Raw genomic sequence first — 25,908 nt, 5'->3', positions numbered from 1 at the left:
ATTAGCTCTCATTTATTAAATTAGTTTTTTAATTAGTCTATATTTAATATTTTAAATTAGTGTACAAACATCCGATGTGATAAAAAATTTAGCCCCTCTAAACAACCGCTGTATATCTCCTACCATGTGGTGTTCAACTCGCGGTTGCAGAAAAATTCGGGGATTGGTGCGTGTGTAGACAGAGCTCCAAGTAGATTCCACCGAGCATTATTGTATTATACGTTCAGGCTTGCGAGAATAATCTCATACAACCCGACACACCAACGCAGCAATAAACTACGCCTGCAAATAGTATACGAGCAGGGCGGTGTGGAGACAGATAACAAGTTCAGACTCTCCAGACTTCAGAGCAGATGGAACCGATCATGTTCAGAAAACCACGAGCGAGAAAATATGAGTAAAAATCTTTACTCTATCTTTCCAGGTGATGGAGTATCTCTCTCCCGGGAAGCATGTTCTGTTTTCTCTGAATTTTCGCGAGAAATATCTCTCGTCGTTCAGTTTCCTGTCGCGCATAGTCCTGACATGACCATGCACCGATGCACATGCTCGTATCAGCTTGTTACTGCAGATCGAAAAGGGAAGCAGCAGGCTCGTACTTCTTCCATCCCAAAATAAAGTCGTTTTTTAGTTTTAGATACAATGTTTGTTTTACTTAAAAATTTTTTACGATTAATATTTTTATTATTATTAGATAATAAAATATAAATAATATTTTATGCGTGACTATTTTTTTAAGTTTTTTATAAATTTTTCAAATAAAACGAATGATCAAAGCAATGTACATAGAAATCAAAAAATAAAGTTACTAGGAGACCATCGTGCTGGCAGTGGCAAAAAGGAGGAGTGGCTAGGATATGATTGGCCTCAAAAACACCTGCAGATTATCACAGGAAACCCTACAGCACCACGTACTGACACGGCTGACTCTGAAATTGATCGCCAGGTCGCTTCAGGGGTGCAAGCTTGGGTAGATAATTGCTGATAGACTGTTCGAGGCTTTGCCTTTTTCCGAAAGGTGTTATCTACTCCACTGCATTTCATAGCCTGAAGAAATTCAGGCCTAATTTAATTCTGCGCACGATTGCGACGGCCCAACTACAGTGAACGTACTCAAGACCCTTGCTCTTAATGAATATGTCCAGGGACCACCTAGAACACAGCCTTGTGGATTTGTGTGTTTCTAAAGCATGTTTGTACAATTGTCCCAAGTACAAGGATTTTCCTTTGTAACATGGTTGGCAAATGGTAACTTCTCAAGAGGAAACAACAGCAGAAAGCACGCTTCTTTTTCATTGTAAGTGGATTTTTAACTATTCATTTTAGTGTCTCTCTCGAAAGACACTCCTGAGGGGTGTTGTGTAATCACCTAAACCTTCTTGGAGAAAAAAAAAGAGATTATACATATATCACAATTTTGAAAGAATAGTAAAAAAAAATGTACATTATGATGATATTGCCCATGGGAGACAGATTAATCCAATCCCCGGGAAAGAAAACCAAAATTTTTTCTTCTTTGCAGCTAGTAGGAAATCAGCAGCTTCCCGGTATAACCATGCATGTACAATGTACACCCTCTTCTGATTCGGCTCGTCCAGTCTCTTCTACAACTTATCCTGCTATCACCTCTTGTTCTGAGGAGACGGTTGCGAAGAAGGCACCGGCGTCGTGTTGACATGCCACACCATGACCTCTGAACAATCTGAAGGAATGCCCCTCACTTTGCTATAATCTTCCAGGACTACTTGCTGTACGAACTTCACCGAGTCCTGATAAAACAAATGACACTAAAACGTGTTAGGACAAATGGTTCAGCATGCAACACAACACCTAGTTTCAAGATTTTGGCACCAGAGGAAGCAATGAACGCTGCAGAGAAAGATGCCCTAACAACTTTGTATGATTGATCTCATAACGAAAGGAGTGCTTTAGTGGTAAGGTTCAACCGTAAGATGAACAATCGATTGTACACCTAAAAGAAACTCCGTTTTTTTTAATTAAAAACAAGGGCCATTGTACTGCACCACTACTGCTAACCACCAACTCGGGCTTTGCCTTGCACTGGACTTCATCACGGCCGTACACAATCCTACTCAGCCATGGGGCCTCCTCCCACCAAATCAGCACCAGATCACACTAAATCCACGATCACGCATTTGCAAAACGCCGCTGCAGATTCGATCCGTTCTTTTGTCGACTGCCGCAGATGCAGCGTACCAAGAGACGAATAAAATAAAAAAAAACTTCTCTGTTGCTGAGATGATCACCTAGCGGCACTTGCATTCAGCCATTAGCAAGTGTGTGATCTTTTTAATGCAGAAAAAAAAACCAGGTTGAGTTGTGACAGGTGACAAGGATTTGACCCGGGGCGGGGAAGAAAAAGTTGGGGACAGATGGGCCATGAGACACGGCCGTTTCCGTCCCCTACCTGTACCACATGCGCGAGCGGCACAGACGCGAGCGAACGCGCAAACCGACACACGGCGAGACGCCGCTTTCGTGGCGGAAATGACTCATTCAATCTGACCCAAAACAAACACCACCGCGACACAGATTGCCTTGCCTCTGCCACGCGAAAAAGGCCCGGTGAATTCCTGCCGCTTCTGGCGGTGCCGCCGCGTCGTCGGCGAGTGGCGACGCCGGCGGATCACCGAGCGGTAACACGCAGTACGTAGTAGTAAAAGCTTGCGTGATTGATGGCGTGGTTTGGTGTGCATGGTGGGAAGGTGACGACGGGTGGAACTGACCTGGGACTTGTCGGGCTCGGAGGTCGGGTACCGGCCCCACCGCTCGGGGTCCCAGAGCACAGAGCTGTTGAACGCGAAGCCGTGGACGTCCAGCTCGAGCGGCCTCGCCTCGCCGGCGCCGGCGCCGGGGGAGGTGGCGTTGCTGAGGTCCATGGCGAACCAGCCGGCGACGCTGGAGGAGCTGCACGCCGGGCCATGGACGACCACCTTCCTCTCGTTCTGGGACATCATTGCCACCGGCCACGCGCCGAATGTTCTGTGTAAAAAAAAATGAATCAGTGGTTAATTCCCCGGGGTTAGGACGGAGCTAGTGGTCCTTGTATAGAAATAACAGCGTGGATCAGGGCCGACACGCGGCTAAAATGCCGTCAACTCGAGAGCGTGCGACTGTCGATGTCACGTTGCCGTCACGGTAACGCAGGCCCTGCAGACTAGAATGTCGCGGAATGGAGTGTCCAATTGTTATGATGATTTGGTTTCGAATGAGCTGCACTTTGAAGAAAGTAGCTAACACAAGCTGAACACAATAGTCAATAGGTGAAAGGGCACTAACTGGCTAAGCATGATAGCACCTAGCTAGCATGTGGTGGCACAGATAGAAAAAATATTCAGTGTTTGTGCAGTGTTACAATTGTGAAATTTGTGATTCCTTGAGAACTTACGGATGAAGCTAGGATGGCAATTTTCTGGCCTCAATGCTACCTGGTGGTTGATGCTAGCGCAAACTCACCTAAACTTCCTCTTGAAAGGATACCACTAACTGAGCAATCTTCAAGAACACCAAATCGGTTGATGAAACGACCCTATCAGGAGCCAAACGGACCTAACACGATCTAGAGCGCCGAATTGGTTGATGAAACTAGCCCATCACGAGCCAAACACAATCCGCTGAAAATCACTGGCGATGTATATATGCGCGAGTGCCACAGCTAGCCATGCAGCAGCAAGAGCCCCGTGCGCGCGCCTACTGAAACCGCCTTCCCTTTTTTTCCTCCCAGCAAACTGAACCAAGAACCAGCGCGCAGATTCGCCCTGCGGCTCATGCAACGGCCGCAACTTTGCACAGATCGCCTCGCCCACGCTCGCTGTTGAACTCGTGATCAAGTCGGCAACGGCACGAGCTGACGAGCCCAATCTGCAGTACGGCTCATGGAGCCAGCGACCGACCACGCATCGATTTTGCTCGGTGTCCTAGTCTCCTAGAGAAACACAGCGCGACGGCATCCCGCTCCGTTAGTTGAGAGGTGCCAATCATTTCTGCCGACACATTTGGACATCTCCTACGCTAAACACAGCCACAACAACTTAATGCTATTGGCTGCCAGGACAAACATGCATGATGATAGTAGCAGCAGCGGCAGTCAGTTGTATCAGTAAAAAAAACATCGAAAAAAAATGGATGGCTGCAAGAAACCGAAGCAGAGAACTGCTGCTGTTCCAGCATGCCTGCCTGCTTGCCTTTCGTCCCCAAGATCCGGCCAGGGCATAAGGCACGATAAAAAGAATGGAAATGGAAAGATAAAAAGAACCATCAGAGCGACGCGACCGCCGCACATGGCTCGGATTCTCCTCGCCGATTAAACTAGCGCTGCGCAGCGGCTACCAGGCGGTGCGTGAGCTGTAGCTGCCGGGGTAACCTGACAAAGTTGCTTGCAACTAGCCTCGCTTGTGTGCTTTGGGCGATAGCGTTGTTTACTGGCTAGTGTGGTGTGCTTCTTGCTTGCATCAGGAGAGATGATTAAAGATGAAAGCTTTGCATTGTTTAAGTAGGCGAAAGATTGGGAGGGCCTTTTTTTTTTCTTCCTTTGGTAAGATGTGGCACGCGAGGGGTTCTGAATGCAAGAACTTCGAGGAGGTTTGGATGGGTACCTGATCTGCCGGAGCTGGTCGAAGAAGCGGAGGTCGAACGTGTCGCCAAGGGCGGCGAAGAGGACGACGCCGGCGAGGCGGTGGTGCTCGATGTGGCCGAGCGCGACGTTGCGCTGGTGGTGGCGCTCCTTGCCCGCGGCGGCGTCGGCGGCGGTGAAGTTGTCCTTGTACGTCAGGTGGCGGTACATGAGCCCCGTGGTGCGAAGCAGCTGCGTGGTGGCCGGCATGTCAGAGGCGGCCTCCACCACCACCCACAGAAGCGGCGCCGGCACCAGCCGCAGCGTGTGCGCCATCCTCGTCAGCGCCGCCGCGCGCTGCCCGGCCGCCGGGGGCGTCGACTCCGTCGTCGTGACCACCACCAGCAGCGGCTGCGGTCCGGCGTCCACCGCGGCCACGCCCGCGTCCTGCGCCAGCAGGCTCCGGTTGACGGCCCCGCCCGCCGCCGCGTGCAGCGCCCTCACCACGTGGCTGCTCCCGACCCCTCCCGCCGCGACGGCCGCCGACGTCCAGTCCGACACGGACGACGGCGCGAACCCCGTGAAGAAGCCCATGACGAAGCACAGGCTGGAATGCAGCAGCGCCTTCTTCCACAGCTGCGACCCCGACCCCTTCTTGGCCCTCCCGCCGTGGTCCGTGGACGACCCCATCTCCCGAAACACCGCCTCCCCCCTAGCTCCGGCGCCTCCCTGCTTGCACTCCTCCCAGGAACAACGCGTGGCGCGGCGTCTCGCTTCGCGCCGTGCCGTAGCGAGCTAGCTAGCTCAGCTACCTGAACGCTCTCGCCGCTCGCGTGGCCGTGGCCGTGGCCGTGGTGGTGGTGGTGGTGGGGAGGCGAAATTGGCAGTGATGGTGGGTTTAAAAAGGGCGGGAGGTGGCGAGCCAAGGAGCTACTGCTACTAGTAGGAGGAGCGGCGCGACGCGAGGCGAGAGAGCGGAAGGCGCCACCTGAGTCCTGGCTCAACCCCGTTGGTTGTCACGTACTACTGTACTCGCTTTTGCCCCTCTTTTCCCGGGACGCAGCAATCATTAGGTGGCGCTCGCGCTAATGACTCGCGCACACGATCGACTGCATGCCTGGAGTACTTTGTATCAGTATCGTGTAAGCAAAACAGCGGTTGCGGTAGAATGTCGTATATGTACTGCTATATCTGTATATGTCAGTACGTGGTGTGCCGTTCGTCGCGGTGGGTTCGCCGCGTGGTGTTCCTGGTGGCACGGTTGAATGGATAGTGGGGTACACCGAGTGCTCCCCTCTCTCCCCGGAGTGCTCCACCGAGCACAAAAACGTCGGGATCGATCGCTGCGCGGTGCACAGATTCAGTAACAGTTCGTTTTCTCGGCCTGTGTCTGCTCTGCTGCCGCCGGCCGGGAGGTTTCCGCTTGGGCCATGGAGGGTAGTGGTAGAATCGAGAAAGGCCTCTCCCGCTAGGGTGGTTGCGCGTTGGGTTACATGCGAGCGCTCGGTCTTTCTCCTGCGCGGCGGTGATGGGTTCCAGTTGGTGGTGGACTGGTGGTGGCGTTGGCGCACGTACGCGCGCGTCACCTCCACCCACTCGCGCTATTCAATTCCGGGGGAGCAACACGACACCGGGGGGGCTGAGATCGCGCTGGGCAGCTGGCCCGAGGAACGCCGCCGCCGCCGCCGCCGAAGCCCGAACCTGCATGCCTACCACGGCGTCAGAAGATCAGAGCGTTCGAACACGGCGTGCGTAGTACGTGCACTCGATCTGTCGTGGTGTGGCGTTCGAGAGAGGGGTGGTTTTGCAGCCACCGACTCCTCCTGGGTGGCCCCCTGTCAGGCGGTCTCGGTTTAAGCCGCACGTGCGGGTTATATTCGGGGGTGAAAGTTAAGAGTATTTCTGGCTGATGAATCTCGTGCTTAATTTAGCGCGACAGGAATAGCAGGATCGGTCTAGCGTGTCTTCTTTACTCTTCGTTTTCACCCGTTTAAGACTCAAGACTTCCCTCATGTATAAACTTGGTGTTTACCGTAACAAGATTAATCTGGCACTGAATCTTATTATAAGGGTATGTTTTTTCCTAAAAGATAAAATATTATCTGATTTTTATATTTATTTAATGATATAAACGATAAAATTAATCACTGTAAAGTTAAAAAAATTACTTAAAAAGGCAAAATAATAATGATAAATTTCTATATAGAACAATTTTTATAAAAAATACACCGTTCAATAATTCGTGAAGTGAGTACATAAAAACTAATAAAAAAATAAGAATAAGCTATGTAAAAGAACACAAAAGTATTCCATCCATATCAAAACATATCAGCCCGAGTACACACTATGACAACTTGAATACACAATTTTATGACTTAAAAACAAATAAAAACAATTATATATCGAACTGCAGCGGAAAAGAAACAAACTAAAACTCTAACTAATCTTTAGCTTGGCTATGATGGCTCCACAACACATGCATTCTCGACGGCGGACTGAACCTCATCTCACCCTTACGAACTAGCACCTTCTGACTCAGGCTCTGACACGTGCTCTGGTGGGGAAAAATTAAACATGGCTAAGTATAAATCACCGTACTCAACAAGTAACACCCGGGAAAGTAAGAATAATAAATGCACTTGTTGGTATCAAGAATAGGTTAAGATTAATTTGCACAAAGCGATAGTATTTAGCAATACATTAGATAAAATAAAAATGAATAAAAAGAAGTAAACATTTAAAATAATCATCTAATATCCAATGTTACACCATGTTGCAACAGACCCAAACCACTGTCCAACGTTACATCATATTGGACAGGGTTAATCCTTTGTCCAACGTTAAACCACGTTGCGACATGCCCGAACTAATGACCAACGTTACACTACATTGCAACAGGGTCCAACAGATTCTAAGTTCATCAGGTTATTAAAGGTTTGACTAATCCCAGTGAATCTGTTAGTTCGCCTCATAACCGCGGGCACCGCTATTTGAATAGTTTTACTCTAATCAGAGGTGTACAACTTTACCCACGAGACATGGCTCCACAGAATGTTACCATGTTCCAATGGATCACCACGATACCTCAGCAAGAAAACCATGATAAGACATTTCACCTAATCCTCCCTAAACAATCGTACTACGCTTTAGATTTCGCTTCCTTCTTTATATCAAGTCGGACAACCCCTCTTGTACAAAAGTGAATCACCTACGCATCTAGCTTATAATATATCTTGTTTCTACGAGATTCCGTTCTTTAGTTAGCCTAAAAACCTAAACCTAACTCCACCATCACCCGATGGAGCTAGATGAGAAGGAGCCGGTTGTCAAAGCACGAATCATGGAGCAGATGTAAGGTTCGAAATTTGCAAGATTTTGGTCCCAATTTTTGACCAAATGTGATCTAGCAATTCTTATAAAAAAAATATGGCTAACTCATCTCAACCAACTCTTATTTAATTTATCTAACTATTTTCTAATCTCAATCAATTATTACCATGCATATCTCTTTACTCCCAGTAAAAAGCTTTAAAACATAAAGAATCGTCTTATCATTATCTTTTGACTTTTATTTATGCTTGTAAATCAAAATTTAAACTTTAATGTTAAATTTAGGGTTTATATTAGGGTTTTTAACGTAGTTTATTTTTCTGTCTTGATTTTTAGGTCGCTTAGAACATGTATATAATAGTTTTATTCATAAATTATTTTTTCTTTATAAATATGCAATCACCCCCTCTGTATTTTGGGATAAAAGGACTACACCACTTTTATTTGGTGGGTCTGTGTATCATCAGGCTGGAACGAACACCGGTTCTTGTCCCTCAATAACTCATACTAGGTCAATAGCTATACCACTCACCCGATGCTTCATTTGCTGTGTCTTGGAAACGAAGCAAGTAATTGGTTAGGATGGAACCCATCACCTAAACAGACACTTTTCACCCAAAAAGAGCCGCAAGAAAAGAACCGAGCGAACGAACAAATAAAAAAAAACATATAATTAATTTCCACGGGTTGAGTTCATTCGTTCATTCATACGGCCTACCTAAGCATGTTTAGGATTCAGGCGACTGTAGCTGGGACCCACCGGGCTGCGACCCGTGTGAGGTCAATTCGTATAAGCACATGGGATGCACCAACCAGTTCGTCCTTTTTTTTTTCATCTGCCCCAAAATTATAGAGAAGAAGAAAATTGAAAAGGGAAACAGTTCGCATCAACCGGCCGTCTGGCCATGCAACACACGTTAAGAGAAACGTTCCTTTCGCAGCTTCGCTCGCTGAAAAAAAATAAGAAAAGAAAAAAGAAAAAGGAGCTTTTCTCTTCTATTCTGTCGGTCGCCAGCAGCAGCAGCAGCGGAAGAGATAGATCAGATCAGGACAACACTATCATATATACTCATATAATTTGACTTGTGGTTTCGTTTTTTTCTCAAAGACCCCAACGACGGCGAAACCCCTTTTTTTTTGTTCTCTCGGATCGCATGCAACTCGCAACGCGTGTTTGTGTATGTATGCACATGTATGTACATGTCCGTGTGTAATCTAGCTGTTGTTTATGAGGTTTCGTGCGAGCTGGTTGCTTGCTTCCGTGCACGTATATACTCTCTCCGTCTTAAAATAAACTAATTTTTTATTTTTTATCTTTAATTTTTGACTATACGCTCTTATTCGAATAAGAGGGAGTATGTATGCATTGGCCTGGCGCAATGCACCGACGCCGCCGCGAGTTTAATTAGCCGGTTTAGGCGCACGCAAATGATGCCCGGGTTTCGGGATTAAACTAGCGGTTTCGTCTAAGCTAATCGGCTTTGCAGCCAACCAGACAGCCATGCCACGCCAGTACGGGCACACGCGAGCCGATTACTGCATAATTCTCGCAGATCACACGGCAAATACAGCGGTTTATGTACGTGTCACGTGTGACACTTGTCCCCTTGCGAAAATTTTTCTCTTGAGATTGTTGGCATTTTGCGGAAGGAAATTGAACGCTCATTTTGATTAGTTTGGTGATCAGCGAGATCCACTCATATATTTTTCTTATACCTATATTTTTATAAGCTAAAATTAAAAATTTTAATTTTAAGTTTTAAGTTGATTTTGAGTTTTTTTACTAAAGTTTATTTTCTAGCATTAGCTTTTAAATGATTAAAAATACGTATATAAAATTTTTATTTATAAACTATTTTTCATTTACAATACCACTTGATTTTTTTTATGAAATACCCCAACAATCGCACGTTATCGCACTCTCACACAAAGCGGTCGATCTATTCGAGCATCTTAACCTTTGCATGGTGATGTGATGTCAACAGCTGCGAGGGACTTGGAGCAGCGTCGTTGGGCCATCAATTTTGTGATTTGTTTTGTCCGCACTATGCCGTGGCAAATGGTCGCAATTAGCGTAAGCGTCGTTAGGTGCCGCACCTGCACGCACGCTACGTTTTACCTACTGGTTTCTCTGGGGGTTATCACTGAACTGTTGTTTGTGGGCGATGCTATTGATAAATTTGTTGCGGTTTTGGTCCAAAGTTTTGGCCTTGTTTATTCCACACACGTATGATGCTCTAAAAAAATACAGGGACACTTGAAGAGGTCTTTAGGAAAATAAATGATTATAGTACTATATTTGTAGAAGATAAAGATAGGTCGTTGAACAAATTGATGTAGCACTGTCTCCTGTAACAACTGAATAATGCAATACTGGACTATCAGAAAGTTGTATTTCCATTTGCCCAATTCTGTTTAGTTAGATGTTCACTTAAAAGTTTCTATCTAATTTGTAAGTGGACTAGGAGAAAATATTATTAGTGGATCAAATAGAGGAAAGTCGTAATGCTGCAGTTGGGAGTGATCACTGAAATTAAATTTGTAGATCACAATAAAAAAGCCCTCAGCATCAGCTGACAACATCACAACTAAAGTATTGATTGCACATCAAAACAAGCAGCATTCCGCATATAACTCGCAACAAATTGACAATGACAGGCAAACAATAGTTATGTAATTCTCAATAAGAGAATACAACTTTTAAAATACTCCTAATTACTCCACAACTAAATATTGGACAAGATATACAACAGTAACTAGACAAACATATGTGAAGTTACACAGCACGCAGGGGGGGCTTATAGAGGTAAAGGCATAATTCGCATCATGTGACACATTAGTGTAACCTAGCTACGGCACAGGATTTATAAATTGATTATTACTAGCAAATTCATGTGCTTTTGTATTGTGTTGTTGCTTTTACACAAAACCAATGTTTTGCTTTGAATTGCCGTAAGTACATCAATCATGAGAACAAAGCACCCCAAAAAATGGGTACAAAAAGAGGAAAAACACGTCAGGTCTTTACCTATTCTCCTGTTTAAATATTTTGCTAATGCAAGGTTACATACTGAACAAATTACAGACTTCAGATGTTAGTTTACTCATGAGCTGCACATTTGCCTTAAGATTTTTGAACAGTTTGAAACCCCGACAACAAGCAAAGATATCCTGGAAGATCACATTTCTACACATTGTACACACATCTTCTTGTCCTTTTAGACAATCTTTTTGGCCTGTATATGCCCCCAAGTGTAATGAAACGTTAAACAGAGCCAGAGCCTCTATCATGGACCAGGAAAGGGCAACATATGTGCACTTGACACGCTGTTACAGGCACCGCACAATGTGGTTCAAGTTTCTTCAGGCAAAACCATGGCTTGACATTGCAACGAGTAACTGTTAGTATTCATGAATAGCACAAAGTTGAAATTAAGTTTCCTCATGAAGCGACACATCCTGTAAGGAACTCCAATATGATTTCATCCAAGAGATCACCATGTAACATCTTGGCTATCTGCTTTCCCACCATATTGATGTCCTCACCAACTTCCAGCCATTCTGGATCAAGAACTTTGTCATCAGGGTGTCCTACTACAAGCTCCTGCTGCTGCCTGACCATTGTTTGCCATACCACCTCAACAGGTCCTTCAGGACCCAACACAGGACAGAACAGTCTCCTGGACTTGCATGGTGCAAGGATCTCAGAAAGAACAGAATTTGCAAGATCAAACAGAAGCCTCCTTTCTGGTCTCGGCCATGTAGAGATCTTGTTGTACTTCCTCTCAAGCCTGTCGAAGACATAAGGACCAACAGGGAAACCAGGCAAGTGCCATGACTTGCACAAGAGCTGCGAGTCAGTGACTACCATACCAGAGCTTATAAGTATGTCAAGGAGATACGAGAAATCCCTTTCCTCCTCAACCTGAAACGCTACCAGAGACTGGTAAGAAGAACCACTGTCATCATCACTTGACAAGGACACTTCTTGTTCATATCGGAGCTCACAGTCATCTACTAGTTTCTCGACATCTGAGATCAAAACAGAAGTTTCAAATATTTAAAGCATAATGCAAGGAGTTTCTCAAATAGACTCAATTTGATTATTTTTTCACATCAAGTGCTGCATTTCTTTGGCTTTGGCAGGTCCAGATACACTCTTTTAAAATGTTTATTGAAGGGGCGTGCTGTACAGTGAACGTTCAAAGTTATCAAGCACTGACCATTTCCTTGTGAAATTTTCAACTTAAAATTTTGAAACATAAACATGAACTTTGAAAGCTTTGATTCAAACTTATAACTCAACTATCAGTTTAGTACTCTGAAAGTTCATTGATTGAAGGCAATAAACATTTCATAGCGAGTTGAAAAATCAATTGGATAATTAAAAATTCAAACTAAAAGTCTTAGTCTACAAAAGAAACTGGCCATTACTTAGTTAACTAGTCATGTTTACTAGACAGCAAATGCCTTTTTAGCATATGTTAATTGCACATGATGCTCAGGCCAGGTGATATAGTGATGGTTTAGCTTGAGTTCATAAATATTTTTATCAGCTTCTGCATTGTTACAGTAGCTCGCAATGCAGGACAGATTTCTTTGTAGCAAGTAAATTGCTGCATAAAAAACAGAATGCTCCTATGTTCCAAATGGGATCAGTTTGTCTCACTTACTAGGCATGTCTTGCAAGTCATTCTTGAAGTATCCAGAACAACAACTGTCTTCATCAGTCGGAGGCTGAAGAATGGACACTGGGCTTGGTTGCTCAACCTCTTTCAAGCTTTTACGAGACTTTGCCGCATAAGTACGATCAGAAATACTTATCGATTCAAAGTCACAGCAGTTGAAAGGCGATGCTGAAACCTATGGAAATGGAGAACTTGTGTAAGTGATACACCAGGACCTAATGAATCTAGTATGCCAACATAAAACATTTTCAAGGTTCCAAAGTTGTGAACAAATGGAAACTGATTAACTCCCAGTAGTGTTGGTGTATTGGAGAAAATGAAGGCAAAGTAAGGCATTCTAGTACCCTACACAAACCAAATACTCTACCATACAAACATTACACGCCTGCAATCAAGAAAAGGCTAAACAAATACGAACTACTTTCAAAGGAAAACAATGAGGAAAAGAGCAATGCAGAGTCTGGACTTATTTCCATTACCGAAAAAGTAAACGAGCAATACCTATAACTGGGTCCACCGTACTGTAGAGTACTTTGTCAAATGCTTAATGCTTTGAAAAATATAAGAAATAAACATTCTATATTAAACAAAAATCATAAAATAAAAATATGATTCAGGAACAGTAATTGAAATATTCTTTAATGCAAACGAATGTTTAAGTTTCTTAACTTTATATTCCCTCCATTTCAAAATATATGGTGTATTTTATTTCATTAGGACAAGGGTTTGATCAAAGATTGCTCCATTAATAGATCACTTAAGTAACACTAAAGTATAATCATACGAAAATACTTTCAAATATAAATCTAATAATATCAATTGTATCATAAAAATAATATCCTAATGGAGTAATCTTTGGTCAAACTCTTGTCCTAACGAAACAAAATACATGCTATATTTTTAAATGGAGGGAGTAGTAGACAATTGCATCATCAAGAAGTTTCATCTTCATTCGAAATAAACAAAATATCATGACAGTATGTATGTCACATAACTCTGTTTCTGGTTTGGATGACTGCACAATGTAAGGACCTACTGACCTTTTCTTCCTCAGATAATCGTGATCCAAATGAAGAATGTACATTTTCAGCAGATTTTTTTACTAAGTCCTCATCTGTTGTGAACAATATTTTCTCATTTATGCAATCAAAAGTTGAAAATTTGTCAGTTAAACGTCGCGAATGGTTTCTGTTATCATGAGAAGGGGAAGCAGATCTCTGTTGCTCCAAGGTCTGATGTTTCACACAAGCATTCCTCAAGTTATCTTGGCTGGGGCTTCCAATTTGTTGCAGTCTTGGTCTATCCCAGAAAGAGTCAAAGTGAGACTGACCACTGTTGTAAGTAACTGATGTATTTGAGCAAAAATTACTGTGAGGGGAATTCTTCTCCAACGAACTGTGAGGATGTAATCGAGGTGCATGCTTCGGCAAAACTATAAAACATCCTTCCTTGCCATTGCTGTTACCCCGGTTAACTTTATTGTGTCGAATCTGTGTGAGTGAGTCCGAATCTCTCTTTAGTCTCTCCGAATCAGATAAGGCAAACATCTCTGCAAGAGTTTTTGAACCAACGCTGCCTTCTGCATACTTCTGACGGTTTTTCCTGGGGAAGCTATTTGATGATGACCTATTGCTTTGTCTGGAGTTAACTTCACCACTGACACACTTCTGAAATGATCCAGTACTACTCGTATCCAGTGTGTTATAATGATCAAATGATGACTCCTGTTCCTTTAACAGTGAATCTACTGCATTGCTAGTTAAGTATCTTTCTCCCTTTATACTGGACACATTAAAATCCTCAGTATCTAAGATATTTGGTGAAACCCTCTCTCTGTTCACCATAGAAAACTCAGCCTGCTTCATCTCTCTCCTGAGGTTCTTATTGGCGTGAGAGGGGTCTGGTGTGGAAAAGGCTTTCCCTGAATCTTGGAATTCCCCTAAGCCTGGCTCCAAAACAACAATGCTGTTGAAATCTCCATGCCTTTCTCTTGATGGGTTTCTAATATCTTTAAGTGAAGTATTACCTAAACCAACAGGGTATTTCCTGAAACTACTTGCAGTATCTTTCTCATATTGATGCTTTGAGGAATAATTCACATCGTGGGGGCGCTTCTCAAACAAAGGATTGTTTATCTCTAGCGAGTTCAAGTGATCAAAGCCATCTCGGCACACTACATTGTTATCAAATGTTTCATCGCCATATGGAGACTTCGATGGCATAAGCCTTTTTAACCTTAATGCGCTTCGCTTCAAGCTTGGCAATCCTTTAGGGAAATGATGGGACCTCTCTTTTGTGATAACCTCCTGTGGTTCCTCTGACACTTCAAAGACATCCTTGAATTCTTGGTGCCGATTTCGGGTCACATAAGCAGGTGGCAATACATCAATCCCCATCAATTTTGCAATCACACTAGGTGATGATCTCCTGTGCTCCAATTCCTTCAATAGATCCTTCCCAACAAGTATTTTAGTTGGAGAACTGTTATTTCTTCGTGGCCTGCACTCCTTGTACCGATGCCCAAGCTACAGAAGTTACCCAAAACAAAGAATAAGGAAACATATTTCTCAATCTTGAATCTTGACTTTTGGTCACCAGGTAACTGATTTAAAGAGAAATACAATGAAAAGAAGGAATTAACTCACTGAAATCTGTTCCATCTTCAAGATTAATGTATAGAGAACCAGTTGAGATGAAGGGCTGCTACATCATCTCAGGTGAAGAGCTTTCTGCCTACATATATTCACAGAACATTTGTAAATTATGATTATTCTATGTCAAGGAAAGCCAACTAATGAATGTGCAGGAGAGAGAAAATCAACACAGCGCCACTCAAAGTACGTGATTTAGTACAATATCATCCACTTTCCAATAATAATAAATATTAATTGACCTAGCCTGCACTTGTAATGCAGGGGCCAGAGGTCGGGCTCGAGCTATCAACGTAATGTGGAACAGGCTGAGGAAGTTGAGAGGAAAAAAAAACCAGATCCAACAGCTGCTGGATTGCTGGTTAGGATGAAGTGATGAACACAAGAGCAGGCTGATTAACATAACACCAAAAGTATAAATCATGCAGCAAGCCATCTGGTGTATTTGCTATTATGAACTGTGTGTGATGACGCCAACAAGGATAGATTGCGACTCCCACTACTAATAGCCTCCAGGAATCCGTCCTGTATAATCTTGATAGCAAGTGCAGACACATCAAGAGGTGCCTAATAGCATTTAACGAAAGTGATCCTGACAATGAGTGTGCTAAATGAAAAGGATTATTCCACCCACCAAGGTTGAACCCTGGTGTCCACAAATATGGTTTTGTGCATCCTTGGTTGGTGGAGAGGGAAGGGAAAGGGGTGACTCGCACATTAACACTGCAAATTGGACAAGAACATAGAGTGCACTAGATCTCCAAATACAACGCCACTTTCTTGCCTAAATCCAGTCAATTAAAGCAGTACTAGCAGAACAGAAAAAAAAATGTTATGGCATAACAGCAAAGTTCGAGACACTATTCCACATACTCCAACAAGCTCCTCAAGATACACATAAACCCAGCTACGGCATTGTAGCGCACACTCCAGCAAGGTGCATCAAAAGGACACATTTCATCCGTACGTACATATGTATAGCAGTCCAAAAAGAGAGTATAAAGTGCAGCATCAGAGAGCCTTTTCAACAGAAAGAAAGAAAGTGAGTAATGATGTGTACACTACTCCACTAGCGAAACTCACCACGTAGAACAGGATTAAACTAAGCAAACCTACACGCACACAAACCAACTAGTAGCCAAGAGCCAAAGGGAGAGAGCTGTCACCTCCACCGCGTCCTGATCTGAAGCCTGAACCTCCTTTGAACCAGCGCCAGCCAGCAGAGGAGCCAGCTGCAGCTAGCACCGGGGATTTTCTCCCAGCTGAAATAGACAGAACCAAAAACCACACAGAAACCAAACCGCCGCCGCCGCCGCCGCCGCCGCCAAGACACCGGCTGGCGAGATTCAAGGCGGTTTCCCTCGGCGTGAACACCGAACACGCACCGGCGGCCGCGCGGAGGCGAGGAGCGCGGACAGGGCAAATGCAATGCGGTGCGGGGCGCGCGCGCCGGAGCTCCTCCGCCTTCAGAAATCGCAGCCTTTCTCTCCTCAAACTTTTCTCCGCCCCTTTCTCTCTCTCTCTCTCTCTCACTGCACACTGTTCGGAGGATGAAGAAAGAGACGAGCACAGAGCACAGCAACGGTTTGGGTCATTGGGACGGACCTCCATGCTAACTGCTACGCGGCACACCCGGCGGTAACCTGATGCGCGTAGCCCGTCGCCGACATGTGGGCCAGGAATCATCTGGGACCCACGTGTCATCCTGTTAGACGGAGGGGGGCATCTCGCGTGGTGCGGGTTCTTTGCAGGCGAGAGTACTTTGCTGCCGGATGAGGAATTAATTGGCGGCGTTAGATGAACTGATTAAATGTGGGTGAGTCCGCATCGCTCCGCTCTGCTCACCCAGAAACGTACACAGATCTGTACGACAAGGCACTGAGCTGCGGGCCCGAGCGGTCTGAGCCACTGAGGTGGATCCACGTCACGGGCACGCTGGACCGGCGCGTGGACGTAGCAATTCGGGTGCTGGTAGTGCTAGTACCCGCGCTCCCCTGCGTGCTACGCGATGTGCTGTACCGTAACTGCTGTGCAAGGAGAGGGAGGGAATCTCGCTGTGCGCACACCGGGAGTGCACCCCGTGCTGGGAGTAACATGGAAGCACTCGAGTTGTTTTTTTATTAAATACACTTTAAATATTCGGTTTTAAAAGTAAACTGATCCTGAACTTATTTCTAAACTGATCATGAACCATATTATCCACGCCATCATCATGACGTGCTAATATAACAGTATCACATCACAATCGATTGGCGTGTTAATACAATATTTTTTTTAAAAAAAAAGAAAGCTTTGAAAGATTCATTTTTAAAAATAAATATTAAAAAGGTGCATTTAATTAAAAAATTGTGAGCACTGACCCTCAGTCTCTCACTACAACTAAATGGGAGGAAGCGATTTGCGGTGAGGTTGATGAGGTTTTGGGCCCCGTTTCCACTTTCCAGATCAGTTTTATTTGTCTAATTATATTTATGGTGTTTTGTCATGTCTCCCGTGGACCAGCTAAGTGCAGTACAGTGCTGGTTGCTGGCTGCTGGTCCACTCAGCAAGTGGAGGAGGCTGTCAGATTGTTGCCTTGTTGGAGTGGATGGAGTCCTGTTGCCGTCAAGGGTTAGAGGAGAGGTACAATAGTAGACTAACAGGCCGCTATAAGTATATTTTAAATAGAACAGAGAGAAGAGAGATCTGTTATTAATTTGTAGTCAGCTGCACACGGACTTCAAGACAGGATGTGCATATGATATGTGGGACCATGTACTAATATTTTGTAGCTAACTATTATATGAATTAGATATTAGATTGACTATAGAAGAATTAAAGCCAGTAGTTGGCTATCCTGTGGTTTCTGTGGGACGATTGATGAAATAGTGTTAGCTCGTGGTCACTAATCTGAATAGAAAATGGCTGTTTGGAATCTCTGATTTTCGTGGTACTCGAGCAAATTAAATGCACGTCATTATGATGTTCGATCTAATCTCAAAACGTTGGTCGTTTCTTTGCTGAGTGCTCGGTACTACTCCGTCACATAAAGACGACCATCCTTTAGATACATACGATGGATAGTGGTGTATTAATCCAAATTCTATAGATAGAAGGAATAATCGTCTGAATCGAGCATAAGAAATACACATAAATAAGAGGACATATGCACTGATTATTTTTTCCAAGAAGCTAGATCTCGTATTAAAAATCCTTCAAAAATCATATGTTTTGAGACATTTATAAGAAATTTCAAAGGAATTAGAAATAGGTGATCTTTCGTTACAAAGAACCATGTCCAACTCTAAGACTATATAGAGGAAAATGAAAAATAAATAGTGTTGATTCTCATGCAAAAACTAGCTCTACACATGCTCTATGCATACTCAAAGATATATATATATATATATATATATATATATATATATATATATTAAATACATAAATGAGAGAGATAGGATAAAAACACTAGGGGCATGCTCAGTTGTTACCAAAAGCAATCATTCAGAATATTGGCATTGCTAAAATATTGGTAGGTAACAACCTAAACTATCCTTACCATCATAACTTATCAATAGTTGGTAATTCTAAAAAGTTTCACTTATAAAACTATGCTAGAATTTGGTAAGTATCAAACTAAATACAACATATATATATATATCTTGACCTTGCCAAAATTTTGGCAATGCCAAAATTAGGATTTGTCACTAGATGGTAAGGTTTATTTGCGCAACAAACTGAACATGCCCTAAAGCCAAACATAATCTATTGTACATGTTGGTTCTAATATAAGCTTATAGCTAATAGTTGGCTCTACTATTAAACTTGCTCGTACGTAGATAAAAGTAATAATGAGTTGTGCAAACTTAAATGAACTACTCCCTTGGAAAAGATATATTAATTTCTGGTTATGTATGTGAATTTTCATAGCTTTTTCTAAAAACTGAGGTAGTATGTGCCACTGAGACTATATGTAACTATTTTCTGCAGTTAAAATATTTGACATGGTATATGAAATCATCGACGGAAAAGTTTATTTTCGAACGCGCAAAAGATTTGCACATCAATATATTAACAGGAAAGAGTTTGAAACACAGACGCCCTAGGCTAGACATGCCATGGGTGGGGACTCGGAACAAAAACGCCGGCCGGGCCCGGCGATCAACTAGCTAGAGAGGGAATTTAAGGGAATGACTAGCTCCTACTAGACAAAAGGGGGGCGCACAGCCACTCTACACTACACTCCCAAAAGATCTCCAAAGGAAGCAACGCCTGCTGACAATTAGAGCTGGCCTTTCGAGCGGACGGACTACAGCACCTCTTGGACGAAAGACAACACCGAGTCGAAGACCCTGCGATTGTGTTTCTTCCACAGCTATCAGGAGATGAGAAGGACTAGGGAGTCGAAACTCGTCCTTGAAGATTTGGGCAACTCGACAGAAAAGTAACCGTTACTTTTGTAAAATTTACTCTAAAAACACCATCTCTCAACATATGTGAATCAGAGTATAACACAATCAGTTCATTCTTATGGATTGTGCAAACCAGTTCACCCATCTCTGTAGTTTCTACAAGAAAAACCTCTGCCACTTTACAAATTTAAGTTGAGTAATGTTTTTTACAATTTCACTTCTATAGTTTTTTTTAAAAGAGCAGCGGTCATTTGAAACAAAGGATCGGATGTTATTGAATCATGAAATTATTAGAAAAATGCAGTATCCATGTAATTTTAGAGTAAATTTAACATCATAGGAAGTTTCATTTGAGTCTCTTGTCTCTCTTCATTATTGTATTTTTCCTATGATCTAACCAAATAGCCGTTCTTCTAAATTTTGTGTGTGTTTGTAACCATCCATTTTATACTTGTATTTATTAGTGATGTTAAAACCGTTTTCCCCATTTCTTCATTTCCTCGATCCTACGTTTCAAGTAAACGTATTGAGTTTTGCCGGTAGGTGACAATAAGATTTTTTTTTTTTTTTGAAAAAGACACTGAGAGGTTTTAGTTGAGTACACGGAGCAGAAATACAGCTCTTATAAGAACAAATGTGTCGTGTCGTGGTGCTCGTCTAGTCGTCTGTCAACTCGATCAGTGTATATATTCCAATCTTAATTAACTCTAGCACAAAGTAGAGTATTACCCCTGTTGTCTTCTGCCCTTAATTAGTTGCTGACATCCTTGAATCTCATTTGTTCTCTTCTGTGCTGAAAGTGTTTCCCGGATAAGAACAAATCTGATCTTTTTTGTCCGCAGCCTGGCATTCACAAATTTCTTTTGCGCATGCAGTAGCTCAATGCTGACTTCTGACGACCCAGCTCAGAATGCCCCTCCCTGGAAAGGTAGCCAACAACAAAACAAGAACAGTGCCAATGGCACTGCAGAAAATGACACAATACACAGGTAAAACAAACACAAAGGTGCTGGGATACTAGCTCATCGAGCTCTCCCCAAGTGCGCGTCCAAAATGCTGTGTTGTCCCAACCGTGAGATTTGAAATGCTCTTTCTTGAACTATCAGATTTGAAATGTTCTCCCGGAATGAGAGTGAATTTTCCCGGAAATGAAAGTGAACTGTAGCAGTAGAATATAATTGTATTTGAGAAAAGAGATACGTTCCAGTTATCATCAGGATTTAAGTGTCACTTCTAAATTGAAAGGACAAAAAGGCGTGCTGCCGCCTGCTGTATGCTCTGCATTCATAGGTGTCTGCAATACGGCGTTTTCTCTCATTTTTTTCCACTTTTGACACTAATTGGAGCTTAGCAGGCTTCAAGATGTTTTCCATATTAACGACGATATTTACTTTGTTATCTGAAATAATTTTTTGAATACGACCATATTTACTTTGTTACCATTTTTAATGTTGGTAAATTTTGGTAGTGTTGGATGTATTTGGTGTAGAGCCTTTACCAAGACTTAATACTTAATAGCATCGGTATACAGTTGTACATGGAAGATGGAACCATATTATAGAAAAAACAAAGATGGTGAAAAACATTGATATGATTGATAGCTGCATATAGTGAATTAGTGATATCCTAATTTCTACAACGATCCAAAATAAGGGCCTAAATGTAAAAAAGGGCAACATACAAAATTGAAACACTAATGGACGGATTCATGGCAACGCACGGGATAGTTAATGCGAGCAACCTCCTTTTATCTCCTCTAACTCCTCTCTTCATACACACCTTTCTCTCTGACTCCAAACCATCCCTTCCTCTCTGAATTTCTCCCTTCCTTTGTAGTAGGCTAGGATGTGTGCGTTATTCTAGTGAGGTGGCTTTAGAAAAGCGCCCGTAACCATATTGCTCATGTTAGTATTGAGGATCTAGCATAAGCGCTTCAGATCAAGGACAATATCAAGAAGGAATGTCATATCTCAACCTTTATTTCTGTGCTTGTCGTCTCCTTTCCCTTCCCATTTTGGTTCTCATCGATGTTGTATTGCCTCATTTCCCTTCTTCTCTTGGCTTTTGTCAGCCTGAAGACCTCGTACTTGTAAGTATCATCTAATATCTATGGGTAACAATTAAATTATATACCATATGTATCATGCCTAGGACCTTTAGGTATGTGTTGGTATCTAGTACATTGGTTAACAATTTTAGTACCTATAGGTGTAGTGAGGTGATGATGATCCCATCCATCAATCCGTTAAACTTGAGCATATTACAAGTGTATTTACCATTGTGGGTGTAATAAGTTAGGGAAGTGGAGATCGGAAGAGATAATAAATATGAAGTGGTGATAGGATGGTGCCCCAGTGAGCAACTTGGATGGAGCTCGCACAGGGCTAGGGAGAGAGGCATGCACCACACCACCATCACTGCATGGTTGGTCGACAAGCCATGAGTCGCCTACCGTAGGCACATATATATAGGTTTTAGCACACGGATGAATGTCTACCCGTTGCTTATATGTTATCTAAATAGTCATTAAAATATGAAAAAACTAATAAGATAGATTAATATGAGTTATATTAATCCAAAAACATGCAAGTTTAAATTTAACAAAAATAATTATGAATGTGCATATACTAGTCTTAGTTTAATTTATTTTTTATATAACTTGTAAAAGTTAAATTTAAACTTACATGCGTACAGAGTGGTATAACTCATATTAATTTATCTTTTTTATACATTTTATAATTATTTAGATGGTATATAAATACGAGGACGGACCTTGACCCGTGTACATAAAAAGAGTTTCCTCCGTCTGTAGTTTCACTTGTTGTCGTGGCCTCAGTCCCAAGTGAGAAGCTTGGGCATGCAGGTTGGTAAGAATGAAATTTATTAAAATATCCTGCAATAGGATTGGATTCTGTCCCCTTGTTGCCTGAGCCTCTATGCCAAACTGCCAAAGGGCTAACCAAACGGGTTGCATTGGGCTCGGCCCAACGAAAGGAGAGCCGTGGCTCCAAGGTGTGCTCCAACGGCGGCCTGGAGCAGTTGTCGTGGACGGCGACAAAACCATCGGCCGGCGTCGGCGAATGCCACACGCTCACACTGTCGCCGCTCCAGTCACAGCCTACCAGGCCTTGGGAACCGGCCGCAGTGAGCCGAGCCCCCGCGCCGCTTGCCAATCCGGGGGGGGGTGGGGGGGTTATGCGTCGCCATCGGGGTTCCGATCTGCCGCACGCCGCTGCATTATGGACCATGTATTGATGTTTTGTAGATAACTATTATATGAATTGACTATTAGATTAACTATAGATAAATTAAAGCTAGTAGTTAGCTATACTATTGATCTTGCTCTAAAAGGCAATAACCAGTTGCTTTTACCGTAAATCTTTATTGACTGTTTAGATCTATTGACTTTTTTTATTCTCTTGTCACATCGAAGGTTTGGACGTTAATTAGGAGTATTAAATATAGACCGATAACAAAACTAATTGCATAAATAAAGAATATTTCATTAGATAAATTTTTAAGCCTAATTAATCTAGGAGTAACAAATGTTTACTGTAGCATCATATTCGTTAATTATGAACTAATTAAGCTTAATAGATTCGTCTCGCGAAATAGTCCAGAGTATGAGGTGGATTTATTAATAGTCTATATTTAATACTTCTAATTAGTATTCAAATATTCGATGTGACATGGATAAAAAAAAACCGAAGGAAACAAACGCCCCTAGGAGTACTATTTAATCATGTCCAGCTATGTGATTTGCCAATGCGCTTATCCGGTGTCACCTTGACTGTTTCATCAGATTGTAGTCACCAAAGGAATTTCATGCAATCATGTGCCAGTAAGCCTGCCAGTGGATTGTAATCCAATCTAAATCCGCTCCAATCTATTTCTTTGCTAATTAGTCTATTAAAATAACCCGCATCAATTATTCTTCATTGGGATCAAATCCAAATCAATCCAATTTTGATTTTAGCCCAACCCGTACCAACCCATTTGGTTAAAATTGATTTAACCCACTCTTGCAAAATAGATGCACCATTTGATATGTATAAACTCGGACCTAAAATTTTAAAACTCGTGTTCACACTATAAAAGTTTATCAAATTTGACTGAAATTTAGTGGGATGATCTGTTATGTATAAAAGAAACTTTGTACAAATTTTGGTCGATTTCTACATGTGGGCCTCACATATGTCTATTATCTTATCCATTAGCTATCCAATTAAAGGATCCATTTACCCTCCACGGGTTAAATCCATTTAGAACCTAAAATAACCTAACCAAATCCAGTCCATACCGATCTATTTGTCTCTTTAACCCAATCCAATCCAGATCATTTGAAGTTACAATCTATTTGCACCCAACCAAACACAATCCAAAATAAAACCAATCCATTTAACCCGTTTTAACCCATTTCTATCCAACCCATTAGCAGGCCTACGTGCCAGTGCACCTTCCACGTTCAGCGTCTCTTGGAGAGACGTAATGTCTTTGCACTGAACTGCGTCTGTCTTTGACCTGCACCTTTCATCAAAATTCAAACATGCCCTTACTGTGCCAATGTACGTGGTGTCTTCTGGTTAAAAAGCACACGGAGTGATCAATCAACTTCAGTTTTATCAGCAAAGTGGATTCCAGCCTACATATATTAGTATCAGACTATCAGTTGATTGCTAGACCGAAGATGCGTCGACTGCTTCACTACCGCTTGATGAACCACAAGTTGACGAGAAAACATAGCCGAAAAGCTTGTAATCTTTTGGTAATCGTCGTAGAACTCTATAGCGTTAGGAAAATAAGCAATTTTACGATATTTAAGAAGGTATCAAATTTTACACTAAAATTTTAGTACATTGTGCATTTTGGTCGTACTCCGCTCGAGTTGTTTCATTTAGGCCTTGTTTAGTTCCTAAATTTTTTTTTCCAAAAACATCACATCGAACATGTGGACACATAAATAAAGTATTAAACATAGATGAACCAAAACACTAATGAGACGAATCTTTTGAGCCTAATTAGCCCATGATTAGCCATAAATGCTATAATAACCAACATGTGCTAATGACGGATTAATTAGGCTCAAAAGATTCGTCTTGCGGTTTCAGGCTAGCCGTAAAATTCGTTTTTTCATTCGTGTCAAAAACCCCTTTCAATATCCGATTAAATATTTGACGTGATATTTCTCCCAAAAATTTTCTTAATCTCAACGCCACCTCAGCTTGCCGACACAACAAAAAAACTCCCGGGATCATGTGTGCTATCTGCTTGCTCCACCAATAGTGAAGCCACTTTGTGAGGTGTTAGCTACGTACGTGTTGTCTCTCAGGCGATTTCGATTTCAGGGGTAAAGGCAGAAAATTGGGTCTTTGATGCGGAACCAAATCTTGTCATGTTTGATATTTCTGATGTCATACTCCATCATTCAGAGGTTGATAAAAAGAGTTAAGCCTTGCCAAAGCAATCTGTGTGCTGATTAGTCCGTGCATTGATATGGAGAATATCCAAGAGGACATTAGGAATTAGTTGGCCTTGGTTGGGGAAGAGAACTGTTCATGAGGTCATTCTCTTCTCACTCGGTCAATGAGTTTGTCAATATGATATAACTATCAGATCTTCCACACACTTGCAATGATGAACGACGATATATAGGTTATCATGTATTCATGAGCAACCAAATGTAGTAGTTATGCAGGGTAGGTAAAGGATGTCACAGCTGATCATTTTGATTTTCCAAAGAAACGGTATGAAACCTTTTTTTTTCTTTTGAAAGACTGCACACTATGATTGGACTGCTTTAGGATTGCTGTGCATTGTAAATTTTTGCACGTGGACAGAATGGTAACAGTAAGTCCGCTGTTTTAGGTCAGTCTCAATGCACGTTTTATGAGGGCGTCATACATATTAAATAGAGTGTCACATCAGTAAAATTATTGACTTGGCAAAGTTATTAAATGAGGGAGTTTTATGAGATGAGAGATGATTTTATCCCTATAAAACTCATCTGCTCAGTTATCTAGTTTACAGTTTTGATAACTATATTATGAAAATATGCATTGAGACTGACCTTGGGCTTAAGTAAGCACATAATACTCAATGTATAAAAGCTTACCTTAACCTAACTAATTCATCTTATTGCCGCAGAATGATTGTTTTGTTTCTTAATGATGCACAGGTCATGATATTCATATTCCATTGCAATGTGACGTTGAAAAGGAGAATAAAAAAGGACGTCCATTGAACGGATTGGACCTAACTGACGTACCCTGCAGCTG

General features: G+C 42.4%; 2 protein-coding genes across 2 annotated transcripts; both read right to left on the bottom strand.

The window, feature by feature from the left end:
* Positions 1–1,271: 1,271 nt before the first annotated feature.
* Positions 1,272–5,484, bottom strand: LOC102714085 (probable glucuronosyltransferase Os03g0287800). The gene is made up of 3 exons (XM_040522459.1): positions 4,617–5,484; positions 2,748–3,003; positions 1,272–1,769 (listed from the first exon to the last, which is right to left on the bottom strand). The coding sequence occupies exons 1-3, from the start codon at positions 5,261–5,263 to the stop codon at positions 1,623–1,625; spliced, it is 1,050 nt and encodes a 349-aa protein (XP_040378393.1). The 5' UTR covers positions 5,264–5,484; the 3' UTR covers positions 1,272–1,622.
* A 5,319-nt stretch (positions 5,485–10,803) lies between these two features.
* Positions 10,804–16,774, bottom strand: LOC102703849. The gene is made up of 5 exons (XM_006649832.3): positions 16,409–16,774; positions 15,237–15,324; positions 13,632–15,116; positions 12,577–12,766; positions 10,804–11,935 (listed from the first exon to the last, which is right to left on the bottom strand). Exons 2-5 carry the CDS (start codon positions 15,249–15,251, stop codon positions 11,346–11,348), a joined length of 2,280 nt encoding a protein of 759 aa, XP_006649895.1. The 5' UTR covers positions 15,252–15,324; positions 16,409–16,774; the 3' UTR covers positions 10,804–11,345.
* Between the last annotated feature and the right edge of the window lie 9,134 nt (positions 16,775–25,908).

The sequence above is a fragment of the Oryza brachyantha genome, chromosome 3 (genome assembly GCF_000231095.2).
Source record: "Oryza brachyantha chromosome 3, ObraRS2, whole genome shotgun sequence".
NCBI classification, from domain to species: domain Eukaryota; kingdom Viridiplantae; phylum Streptophyta; class Magnoliopsida; order Poales; family Poaceae; genus Oryza; species Oryza brachyantha.
The sequence above is the reverse complement of the archived record's forward strand: the minus strand, read 5'-3'. Positions and strand labels throughout refer to the sequence as shown.

Bases quoted from the DNA above. Each gene is read 5' to 3' on its own strand.
- LOC102703849 (XM_006649832.3), bottom strand. The intron at 12,767-13,631 runs GTCAGTAGGTCC...CCATTTCCATAG, and splicing joins GATTATCTGAGGAAGAAAAG to GTTTCAGCATCGCCTTTCAA. The intron at 11,936-12,576 runs GTAAGTGAGACA...TTTTGATCTCAG, and splicing joins TGACTTGCAAGACATGCCTA to ATGTCGAGAAACTAGTAGAT.
- LOC102714085 (XM_040522459.1), bottom strand. From the start codon at position 5,263: ATGGGGTCGTCCACGGACCACGGCGGGAGGGCCAAGAAGGGGTCGGGG. The intron at 3,004-4,616 runs GTACCCATCCAA...TTTTTTACACAG, and splicing joins GACCAGCTCCGGCAGATCAG to AACATTCGGCGCGTGGCCGG. The intron at 1,770-2,747 runs GTCAGTTCCACC...TTGTTTTATCAG, and splicing joins CCGAGCCCGACAAGTCCCAG to GACTCGGTGAAGTTCGTACA.